Source organism: Hirundo rustica, chromosome Z, assembly GCF_015227805.2.
Source record: "Hirundo rustica isolate bHirRus1 chromosome Z, bHirRus1.pri.v3, whole genome shotgun sequence".
Taxonomy (NCBI): Eukaryota; Metazoa; Chordata; class Aves; order Passeriformes; family Hirundinidae; genus Hirundo; species Hirundo rustica.
Window position 1 is genome coordinate 34,993,513 of NC_053488.1, and position 12,478 is coordinate 35,005,990.

The 12,478-nt window shown below is 39.9% G+C and overlaps 1 protein-coding gene across 3 annotated transcripts in view; it reads right to left on the minus strand.

Moving 5' to 3' along the window:
• Positions 1–12,478, minus strand: part of MLLT3 (MLLT3 super elongation complex subunit) — a 129,355-nt gene that overhangs the window by 50,806 nt on the left and 66,071 nt on the right. For all 3 annotated transcript variants that reach the window (XM_040090703.2, XM_040090702.2, XM_040090701.2), the window contains exon 4: positions 9,882–10,025. In XM_040090703.2, coding sequence (XP_039946637.1) covers positions 9,882–10,025 — 144 coding nt within the window. The remainder of the gene's footprint in view (positions 1–9,881; positions 10,026–12,478) is intronic.

Below are 12,478 nucleotides of genomic sequence, written 5' to 3' on the forward strand. Positions count from 1 at the left end.
TTTTAGAAAAAAAAATCTGGACATACCAAACCCTGAACCCTAAAAATTTCAGTGTATTGAATCCTGCAGCCTGTTACTTCACCATAAACCTTATAAAAAATAGCAAATGTAAATTCAAAATTTTAATGTGATTAACAATGCATGCAGTTAACACAGACTACACCATTTTTAAAGCTGACAAAAAGACAAGAGACCAGAAAGTCTCATACAAAATTAACTCTTTGGTCGCTATGATAAAAAAACACACACTTTTCTTCCAAACCGATCTCTGACAGAAGTATATGCTCCTCATTTAAGTCCATTATATATATATATATTAAAAAAAATATTACTTTGGCCTCCCCAAGAAATAAGTTAATATTAGCACTAAGTAACATCCAATACATTTGTTTCCTTTGTTAAGATCATCTATGTAGAAAGCCCTCATATTACCTACGCTTTTTAAAAATTAATATACATTTCCATTTCGGCCAAATTTAGGAAAGTGACAACTACACATCCAGTTTAAGTTTACTGGAAGACCTCAGCTGACAAAATTACAGCGGTGGGTAGCTGCCCTTTGTCCCTGCATTAGTCAAACACAGAGGTACACAGGCTGGCAAATGTACTTCCACCAGCTTTCAGAGTAAGTCCCTATTTTCACATTGGTTCTACCACACTGGCAACACACACTGCTTGACTGTGGGCATGTCTATGTATGTGCCTCTATTAAACCAAGGCTACACCAAAGATGGAAAAGGTGGGAATGAGCATATCACAGCAAGACACTACTACTGCAGCAAGAATGCAAGCTCACTGATAGCATAGCAATAACTCTCCAGCACAGCCTATACACACTTTTTTTATTTTTTTCCTCCTTTCTGGAGGAAATAGCACATTTCTTGCTGTCTTACAGCTGCCTGGGGATACAGCTCAAGAGAGGGGGAATGTGGCTGAAGCCGTGCTTGAGCCAGGCAGCCAAGGACACCTGCAGCTAGTGCTTGTGTGCCCCCACAATGAATCACTTCAGTGACAAAACCCAGGAACATGACTAATTCTTCCTCTCAGTCTATTCTAAAGTCAACAGCTAAGAGGGATCAACGAGGCTGGTGGAATAAGACATTGACTGGTGTCAATGAAACAAGGTGAGACAACAACAGTCTTTAAACAAGTCAGTTTAAACAGCCATATAACCGCACTCTGAATTCACCAATATGCAAAAAATGAAGCTCTAGTTACACTTTTGCTGTTCCCTCAAAGATTTTGCTTGACTATATTTAACAGAGAAGAGACCTAGGTAATCTCAAAGTTTGTCTTTCATGGGGCAAATGGTGACAGTAATACAGTGTGTAAAAGTAGGGCATTAGTTGGGCTTGTTCAGAAATATTTTAGGTGTTTTTAAAAAGTGTGGACTAGGATATCTGGTACCGGATAAGCACTAGAAAGACGGCCCAGGGAGAGCAGTTAGTTTCACCGCTTAATACTAGGGTACCAATAATACAGGAACAGCAGAATAGGCTGTTTGGAGAAACATGTCAAGGGAGGTGATTGTCCCACTCTACTCTGCACTGGTGTGGCCTCACCTGAGTCCTGCATGCAGCTGTGGCACTTCAGCACAAGAAGGACATTGTCAGACTACTGGAGTGTGTACAGAGGAGGGCAACCAGTGAGGTGAAAGGCAGCTGACATCACTTGACTTGTTCAGCTTAGAAAACAGAAGGCCGAGGGATTACTCCCCTACAGCCCACAACTTCCTCAAGGGGCAGCTGCTGATCCCCCTCACATAATCTAATTGCTCCGCTGGTAGTGTATCTTGCCTCTAGCTCATCAAAAAGTCACTTCACTAGCCTTCAGCTGTTGAGCTTGTATTTAAAACCTTTGTCTACCAGTTGCTTTAAATGAAAAATAACTTTGCAAGGGCAAAGGAAAACCTACTTTTTCCCCAAAAACAGTGCATAGAGGAGATCCACTGATACATTATTGGGTAGGAATAAACAGCCTGAAGTGATCAGTCTCCACAGTATCTGAGCTGCCAGCATCTTAGAACCACAGAATGGTTAGGGTTGGCAGGGACATTAAAAATCATCTTGTTTCAATCCCCCTGCTGTGGGCAGGGACACATTTCACTACATCAGGCTGCTCAAACTGCCATCCAAACTCCAAGGAATGCGGCATCCCCAACTTCTCTGGCCAACTTGCTCCTGTGCCTTCCGACCTCCACAGTAAATAACTTCCTCCTAATACCTAAACTTACTCTCTTTCAGTTTGAAGTCATTTTTCTTTATCTTAACAATACCTGCCCTTGTACAAAGTTTCTCTTGGGGTATTTCTAAGGACATTCCAATCTGCTACTCAAGACAACTGAAAGCCATGGAAAGAAAAACTGCCATGCATTTAATATAAGTAGTTTCATCCACTTCTGAAAAAAGGAATAGATCAGAGAACAACTCTGCACTACTAATTACCATAATATAATCAGGAAACCTCCTCCACTATTTCTCTTCCAGCAATTTGGAGAAAATAATTAAACTGTAATACCTTGTGAATTATAATAGCTTATACTAAACCTACTAACAATTGATTCTGAAGTCTCCTTACAAAAAAGAAAAAAATTGGCACTTTGAAGATGACATTTATCTACCAATACATGCTTGACAACTTGGAGTACCTGTGTATCCAACAAGTACAACTCACTTTCAAAACAAAACCTCGCTTTTCATGTCCTTTTTATGTAACATGAGGAATGTGGAACAATCTTAAAGCGTTCCATGAAAAGCTGGTGTTCTTTTATTGCCCATTTCTACAAATGCACTCAACTGCAAGGTGCTGCACCTGGGCCAGGGCAACCTCTAGTACCAATCTAGACTGTGAGATGAAAGATGGAGAGGCAGCCCTGCCAAGAAGAGCTTGGGGGGTGCTGGTGGCTGAGAAGCTGGAGACAACCCAGCCATGGGCACTCAACAACCCAGAAAGCCAAACGTGTCCTGGGCTGCACCCAAAGCAGTGTGGGCAGCAGGGCCAAGGAGGGGACTCTGCCCCTCTGCTCTGCTCTGGTGAGACCCCACCTGGAACCCTGCATCCAGCTCTGAGGTCCCAGCACAGGAAAGACACAGAACTGATGGAGCACGTCCAGAGGAATGACACCAACATGGTTAGAGGAATGGAGCACCTTTCCTGTGAGGAAAGGCTGAAAGAGTTAGCCTGAAGAAGAGAAGCTCTGGGGAGAGTGTATACCAGCCTTTCAGTACCTAAAGGAGGGCTACATTAGAGCTAGAGGATGACTTATTAGCAGGGCCTGTTGCAATAGGACAAGGGATAGTGGTTTGAAACTTTTAAATAGTAAATTCAGACTACCTATAACAATGAAATTTTTTACAATGAGGGTGGTGAACCACTGGAACACATTGCACTGAGAGGTGGTGGATGCCCCATCCCTGGGAACACTGAAGATAAGGTAGATGAGGGGGTCTGAGCAGCATGATCTAATTGGAGGTGCTCCTGCCCACTGGATAACCCATAAAGGTTCCTTCCAACTCAAACTATTCTACGATTGTGCCATCCCTGACGCAGAGGAGCCACAGATCTACCACCCCACATATATATTTACACAGTCAGGAACTGTACGAGCTGCCACAAGTCCAGACCAACACAACTTCCTTATTAATCCACACTAGAGCTCCTGCAGGTAAATGAGCCACTATCAAAAATGTGCTGTCTGTCTCCTAGTTTTTCATCCTCCTGAATGAAAGGAGTCCATCAATAAAGCTGCAATAATCAGATCCACACCAAGCTACCTGCTGCAGTTTCATTTACTGAGCTGCTCATCAAAAAACATCCTTGTACAGCCTATTCAGAACAGGCAGTGAGCTTTACCACAGTGTGCTGCAGAAAAATTCCAACAGCACTTTCAGTAAAAGCGACGATTAGAATTCTGGGGAAAATGAACCATTACTACAACATTTCTGCAGCACTCATCATGAATTATACTCATCATGCATCAGTAACAGAAAACTGCACCTCTTTGTGCGGTTCTGGGCTGCCACACCCTGTGTCATTTTACAGCAATGAACAGGTTCCTACATAATTTCTTTCTACATTAAAGAGTACATCTGTAATATAGGGGGAAAGTAGTAATTATTTTAAATGACCACAGCAATACTAATAGCTAAAGTCATTATGATGAAAAATCAGTATAGACACCAGTATGGGCTACTAAATGTGGGTATGTGGACCTACATTTCAAAATTCCAGAGGATAACACACTGCAAAGAAAAACCGAGTAGTAATATGAATCTATTAAGGCTGAAGTTCCAAAATACAAATCATTAGCTAAAAGATACAGTCACCCTGAACACCTATTATTTATATTTAAACCAATATTTAAAAAAAATTGAGTTACTTGGTTGAAAGTAAAGTAATACATAGTTTAAGAAAATTCAATTACTTGAATATGAAAAGCACAAGATTAAAGATAATCCCTTCCCTAAAGCAGCATTATACCTAATGTTGACTATGGGTTGAAGCCAACTATTCCAACTGACATAGAGGAATTTGCCAGGAGATAGGAAGAATGGAGAAAAGAGGGAAATCCCCACAATTTCATCTTCATTACATGGATTATGAACATAGGTTTCAAAACTGGCACTATGCAGACATCTCAACTGACTGAAAAGACATTTCTCAACTGTTAAACAATAAAACCACAAAGATATGAAAAAAACCTCAAACAACAGAATGCAGTGAGTTTTGTCAAAACTTACATTTTTACCTTGATGATTTTCTCTAAAAATTGCATCCCTCTCAGAATAATTCTTTGTCTCAGTGACTTATTAACAGATTAACTGTCATTAAGAAGAGATATCTTGTTACAGAAGCAGTGTTCTTGTATTTCCTAACAAATTTTACAGAAAGCAATAATAAAGGACTCATCTGTCATTAAACAGAATCATTACTACTCTAAAAGTGACCTATTTCTTGCATCCTATAAACATGCAACCTCAAACAATTAACAGCCCTTTGCATTTGTAATAAAGCAGTGAATTTAATGATTTTTGCCTGCAGTGTTAACTGCTAAGGGGCAGAGAAAAGGCTTTTCCTTTTAGGAAAGAAAAGTCAGCTAATAAATTTTGTCTACATATTCCTGGATTAAACAACTAATTTTGAGCCTCCTGCCAAAAAGGTGGAAATATTTAACTTCCAATTAAACTTGCAAAACAACACAAACATTTTTATTTATGCATTTGCAGCTATGAAAGAGACAGGAGTATCAAACTGCTCTCTTCAAGAAGACTGAACATATCTTCACTACTTTTTCTGGTAAGAATTGAAATTAAGTTATTTTTAACATCATATTCAAACAAGTGATGCCTGCGCAATTTTTTTTTTTCCCAGTGAAAAAATTTAATTCTAAAATGTTAGGCAGATGTCATTCAGCACCTTCAAAATTAATTTATTTTTACTAGCTCACTAAACATACTAGATGTAATTTTCAAATTTTCCTTGCAACTGAAAAACATGCAAGCCAAAAAAGCAATAGAACCAGTGTGACTGACAATATAAAATACACAAATGGAATTGGACTCTATTCGTGTTTTCCATGGGATTCAACATTCAAAATCTACCTCAAATTTGAAGGTTTTTCTTAATCACTATAATTTCCCAGTGTCAGTTTTCTTCCAAAATCCATATGCAGCAATCACAGTGCTGCCTCTTTTTCCTCAGGGTCTCTCAAATTTTGAGGCTGAAACTGATCACAAAAGGTAACTGAAAAATCTAGGAAGGAATGACCACATAAGGGTCAATATTTACTGGTGTTTATCGTACCCTAACTACTCAAGCATAATTCCATAGTGTGCCCAGAGGATGAGCTGTGTAGGAGGCTGAATGTATACCATTCTTTCACTTCAAGTAGCTTGATGACTTGCTTGGTAAGACACGGATCAACTAAAAGTCATAACCTGTATCCAGGGTATCCCTGGGGATTTCAAGCAACAGGTTGCTAATTCACAGGGGTACACATGTATACCTGCTATCTAGAGATGATGAGGTACTACACTGAGTAAATGGTACAGAAAATTCTCAGTGGCATAATTTCCACAGCAAAACTTCTTTTAAAAGGAATGCCAGTCAGAACATTATATATAGAAAGGTATAAAACCTAAACAAAGTATTGTTTGGTTGAATATGTCCAGTGTACTCTTGAAAATGTTCTATTTCTTCTGAAAACATTTCTTTTTTTTTTTAATTACAAGAATAAGCCAGCTGAAAATAGGTGAATGGTAGGGGTGGATTTGAGCATAACTAAATTTTTTCAAGGGGCTGTGGGAAGTTCAGTGTAGAAAATGTATTTCTGAAGGTGAAAAACTTTGCCAACTGGATATAGCCTAAGACAGAACCAAAGGTTTCTCTTTACGTTCCTGATTAGAGAATCTCTGAAACCAAATCAAATCCTTCTTCTAAGGCCTGAAAACATAACTGCTTCCTGGAAATCAGCAAGTTGGTGAACTCCCAATAATGAAGACTGACTGCCCATTTATGCTTCAATTCTGGTGATATCAAATAAAATGCTAAGATACAAATATTCCACAGAGCTAATCTACATGATTGGTACCACTCTTCACGTCCTCTCTGCCTCATTAAAGTGGCCACAGTGGCACCGCAAAGCTGTACTACACTTGAGTTCTGACTTTTTCATCACTTGTGATATCCCAAAGTTACTCTTACTCTCTCAGTGAGCTACAGGATAGCCAGTCAGACCTTACTGGACACGAAGGATGGAGAAGGGTAACAAAACTTCCCTAGACTGAAAGACAGAAGAACAGCGGCTGTAGCAAATAATCTTGACTAGTTCACCGTTGGGAGGCCACAAGATATATGTGTGATGGAAAGGTGGAGTTAGGAGCATCCAAGAGATAATTCAAGGAATCTGTCGCAAAAGACAAACACAGAGACAGGACTATACTGAATATGGCAGCATGCAGGTAGCAGGTGAGCCTACACTTCTGCCTCTAGAAGGACATTCTATTTGTAATATGCATGTTTATGCAAATAAGAAATAATCATGTTTTGTAGTTCCCGTCAGTCAGTCCATGTAAAAACAGAGGAAAATTAAACAGATTTGGATTCCATGGTAAATGAAAATCAAGCAATTTAGACCATTATTTAAAAGCATATAAGCAAAAGTCCACCATGTTAAAGGACTTGACTCAATGCTACCACTCAATGTTTCACATTAACATGGTATCTCATTTTGAAGGACATGAGCTTCATTTTGCCAGAGTCCTTGTCTATCAAAATTCAGCAACCTGTTACTGTTATTTTTTCTTGTTAATAGCCATAAGCTAGAAGTATTAATTATTTTGACTTATTTTTAGGTGCCAAACCTATCTCATGCTTTATTATCCTGTAAATGCTTTTCTTAGCCTAAAGCATGGAATTTACAAATGAGTTAATGCTCTGTGTAGAGCAGACTGAATTCACCCACTTGGAAAGGAAAGTCAGCTTTTCAGGGCTTCAACAGGATTCAAACAAAGCTGGTTTCCAGCATTTCATAAAGTGTAACAGGCTTTTCAACACCAGGAGATGTAAGTCCTTCAGAGAAACTTTTAGAGAAAAGACAGACAGAATGCTATTGCATTATTTCTGCCAAGCTGATGAGATAAACTCCCAGCTCTGAGAGTCCACAGAGGGATACAAAAAACTAATAACTTCATGAGAAGGTATTAATTTCTTGGAAAGAACTTGGGGAAAGGGAGAAAAAGAAAAAGCCAAGCAGTCTGAGGCATCCAGAAGACAAAAGGCAATGAAGCAAAGCATTTTAAGAATGACCATACTGGTCATTCCCTATATTCAGTGAAAAAAAAAATTAAAAAAAAAACCACACCACATTTTGTTGTTCACACTTAGGCAACATTCTTGCTTTTGTTAATTCAAGAAAACTAAAATTAAAAGGCAGAGAAAATTAGCAGTAAAAAGGAAGCTTCCTCTTTTAACCTTTTCAACCACTATTCAACTCCAAATTCACTGCTAGCAAAACTTAAAATCAATACAACTCGTGGTTAAAACTTACCAATCTCAAGCAGTCTGTTGTTAACAAACATTAAAACAGTGGCTCACAAAGTTTTCCAGAATACAATCTTGGTATTTTATTTGCAAACACACTAAAAAGCCTCTTCCACCTTATAAATGCAAACACAAAACATTGTTCATGCTTCAGCTTCAAAGTAAGTCCAGCTATAACAGTTCTCTTCTTCAGGAGGGCAACAGAGCCTTTCAGACTATACATGCTCCTTAGTTTTGCTTTGTTTTCAAAGACTCTCTTCAGCAGACTAAAGATCCTCACCACTAGCTCCCCCTTGCCTCCAGCCCAGAACCCACTATTATATAAAGGTATCAAAAAAGGTTACCCACTTTTGTTATGGCTGCTTCAAAATAAAGATAGTCACTGGCATTAATAGTTAAAATTTCACAGCATGAAGGCTTTCTCAACATCTCTATCAGTGACTTGGGAAAGGAGGCAAAATACACTCATGAGGTCTGCAAATAAGAGTCAACTGGGAAGTGAAGCCTCTGACACTTCAGAGCAAGCAGGGCTTGCAGGGGGGACCCAGGTAGCCTAGAAGAATGAATTAACAGCAGCCTCATAAAATAAAATGAGGACAAATGCCAAATACCAAGAGCTGTCCCAGCAAGGCAGAGCCCTGTGGCCAGGGCTGGAGCTGTAAAAGAGCTCTGGAGCATGGCCTAGGCACAGGAGGGCTGTGAGCTGGGCCAGGGCCCAGGCAGCAACATAAGTGCCTAGGCAGCAACAATGGCTAGCAGTCTCCCAATTCTTGTGAGGTGGTCACAGCCCTGGAGCCAGGGGAGGGTCAGAACTACATGCTCTGCTTGGTTTTTGTCAGACTATCCACATACCGCCCACAGTGTGGATCTATAACACAAATACCACCAACAAAATGGTGGGAGATGAAAGGAGGTAACTGAGACCACAGGGCTGGAGACTGTGTGGCACGAAGCAGCTACAGGCCTAGGGCTGGCTCAGGTCAAAGGAGGGATGGCTTCAGGGGCATCCTCCATTCCCTCTCGTCAGCATGGCACTGATCGGAGGGAATAGAGGAGACACAGGCTCTTCACAGTGGTGTGTGGAAGGAGCAAGAGGCAACAACCCAACCTGACACGTGAGAGGCTCAGGTCCATGAAGACGGCCCAGAAGTGGAGCCAAGCCCAGGGAGAGTTTCATACCCCAGAGCAAAGAGGGGTCAAGTCCTGAGCAGGCCTCATGGCAGAGCCTCTCATAGTCCCTGACAGAATGAATTATGCTGTCATTGTGTGAAACACAGCAGAACAGTTTTCTGCTAACAGACAAAGTGTAAAACTAAAGGTTTGGCCTTTTGGGCCCTCTCATCCCTCCAAATGGGCAAGCTTCCTTTTGGCTTTTTCACATCACTTAATTCTGGCAACATATAAAGAAGTCAGTACATTTTTCTGATTCAGACTGGGCAACATATTACATAGATTTATGTAGGTTTGTTTATAGTTAGAGTTTTGACTTTTTGTACCTTATAATTGCGCCAAGTAACGGCCTGAGCCTCCATCCAGGCATCACACCATTATAATTACTGAATTTGTTCTGTTTAATATAGAATAATTTCTCTTTCAACAGAAGATTTTATCTTCTTATTACTTCCATCACAGTATCATGTATTTAAGGAATGCACATGGTTATTTATTTATTCACCCATTCCACTTAAAGACACATACCAAGCTCCTGTATGAAGTTAATCACAAAAACACTTCACTTAGTTTCACTGTTAGGTCAATCTTTCTCATTATACCAATCATGCACCAGCAACAAGCAGCAACATCTTTACTGTGATGGCTTCTGACATGGGTGCAGGACTCACCCCTCCTGCCTTTAGCAGCTTCCTTCTGAATTCCTCTGTCGGGTTGTTGAATGTGAGCTTTTCACAGCGAAGGTGATTTACAGGTGGGTGGCCTTCAAGGTGCAGGAATAAGTCATAGTCAAATCGAACTTTCTTAGGTTCTTCCTGAGGGTTGAAAATAACCAGATAGAAACATCTAGCACCAAAACTAACTAAGTCGAAAACAAAGGCTACATAAAGACTGTCAATTAAAATTACATAATTTTAAACCATTCTCTGTGTTCTCAGATACACATGGAATTTACCAAGTGTCAGCTGAGCTACAGTAAATCACAGAATCAGAGAAGCTCCTATCAGCCCATGATAACACAAGGTCAAATGCATGAATTTCATGAAATCATGACAAGGCTTACTTGATACTGTTGAGTCATGTTTGGCACGGGCTACAGACAGGTGCATAGGCAAGTATCATGATTCAGCTGACACAAGGTAACTAACTCAGTCAAAAACACAATCACATTTCCGAGCCATAAAGTACTGAACACAGTGTAGTAAGTTTTGAACTTAATAACTACTTTAATTTCTCCCCTGTAGCCAAACAATTGATTTCTTCACAAGTTACAGAGAGGTCGAAGTATGAAACTGCTGCAGCCAACTATACTTGATCTCCTACTTATGGGGTCTGCTCATTTCTTCAAAGAAACCATTGTCTTGAACAAGTGTGGTCAGACAGATTTCAAGTGTTCAAGCAATTCTCTGTCACTGAAGTGAAAAAATGAAATTAAATGTTCCCTGTACCAATACAGAAAGAGAAAAAACAAAAAAGGCAAATTTATCTCAGGAGAAATCACCAGTGCTCTAGTGGCCTGAGAAAGCCTCAGCTGAAAAAGGACACTGGTCGCAACGAAGAGACTTCAGTAGCTTCTATCTGGTATTACAAACTAAGTCCATTTTGTGTTACACATTTACTCAGTCCCTTCTAGAAGCTGTATGTGCATTAAATGCTTTTTTAAGATGCCATTAAGCAGCCCTTCCTCCAAGGGTCCTGAAGCGCAATGGAAGTCACCAAATCAAGCCTCAGGAAAGAACAAAATAAAAAGTCAACTCGAAAAAAGTTTCAGTAAATAGGAAACCAGGAGGGGAGAGAAGGAAGAGATACAGCAAAACCACAGCACGTATCCAACACTGCATGAAATCAAAATATATGTTCTGTTCAGTGACAGATCCTTTAGAAATTCACATTAACCAGTCTGAATTCTGAGTCAAGATTCCAAGTATGGGAAGAACAGAAAGCATAGAAATCTCAGTTATCCTAAAAGTTAAATCAGAGGTTTCAAACATAGCCAAGGGACATCTATCCCATCTCTAGACTTGAAGCAGAAACAACAAAAGGAGACCTGAAGCTATCTGTTTCTGAAGACAAAAGGAAGCAGTTCCCCTACATGAACAGTTTTCACAGTTCTGTCATAGTTCATAGAAACACAGTATATCATTTTCAAAGGCAAACCTGGATGATATTTCTCGCTGTTAGAAATATTAACATGATTTCATGCAGAAAGAAATGGAAGTAATTTATTCCCTGATCTGCTTAGAAAACTGCAATGTTGTTATAGGCAACATGTTGGTACAACCAGCTTTGACATAAAAGCCAAGTTACAATAATTCATAAATGGTAGTCTTCAAACAATTTGGTTGAAAGTCAGATGAACATAACCAGTGATTAAAAAAGACCATCAGTACCACTACATTGCCATTATTTCAAAACGGGAGAGACATAATGTGCTGCAGTTAATGAGCGTTATCCTATTTTTCCAGAGTAGGACTCTTTGACCTAAAAGCATTTTTAAGGACTTGATCTCAATGACTAACACCTATAGCCTGCTGTTGTTGAATTTGGGAGCAGGGATTGGTTGTAATTTCTGCAACTCTTTAAAGCATGGAATATTTTTCTAACCTGGTGAAATATCTATTAAATTTTCCACCAATTTCTGTTTAGTCCTGGAACAGGAACCCTTTAACCCTCTGTGGTCCAGGTTGTTTCTTGTATCCCTCCTTTCTCTATCCATGAGGGTATTTTCTGAATCAGAAATTCAACAGCTGTCTACCTTTGATAAATGATGATGCTATGTCTCCTCTTCCTCCTTCTGTCTATCTCCTTTTTTTCTGCATCGGAGCTGCCTTAGGGGGGAAAGAGCAGCTGAGCCAGGAGAAAGTAGTAATTTGCTAGCTCGATTTCTGTGCCACTCTTCCATTGTATTGCACCCACCCCAGGGAAGTGCATGCTGCTGCAAGCTGTGTGATGGACTAACTGACTCATAGTCCAATTGCTGCTTGTTGTATTACATGACACCAAAAAGAGGTGACGGATGTTTGCAAACTTCCTAATTTCACAAGCTGCTTGAGGGAAAGGCAAGTTCTAATCACTGCCACACTCCTGATCTCAGTCTAAGCCACAACTTCTGCTGGGGAACACCAGAGACTTGAAGTCTCCACAGTCAGAAAAAGCAGCCACAAGTCTGAGTGGAAAAAATAAAGAGAAATGCTGGACAGGAAACTTTCTGTAGAGATGCTTAATGATTGACTCACTGTCTTCTACTTTGTAGGATAAGCATTTAATA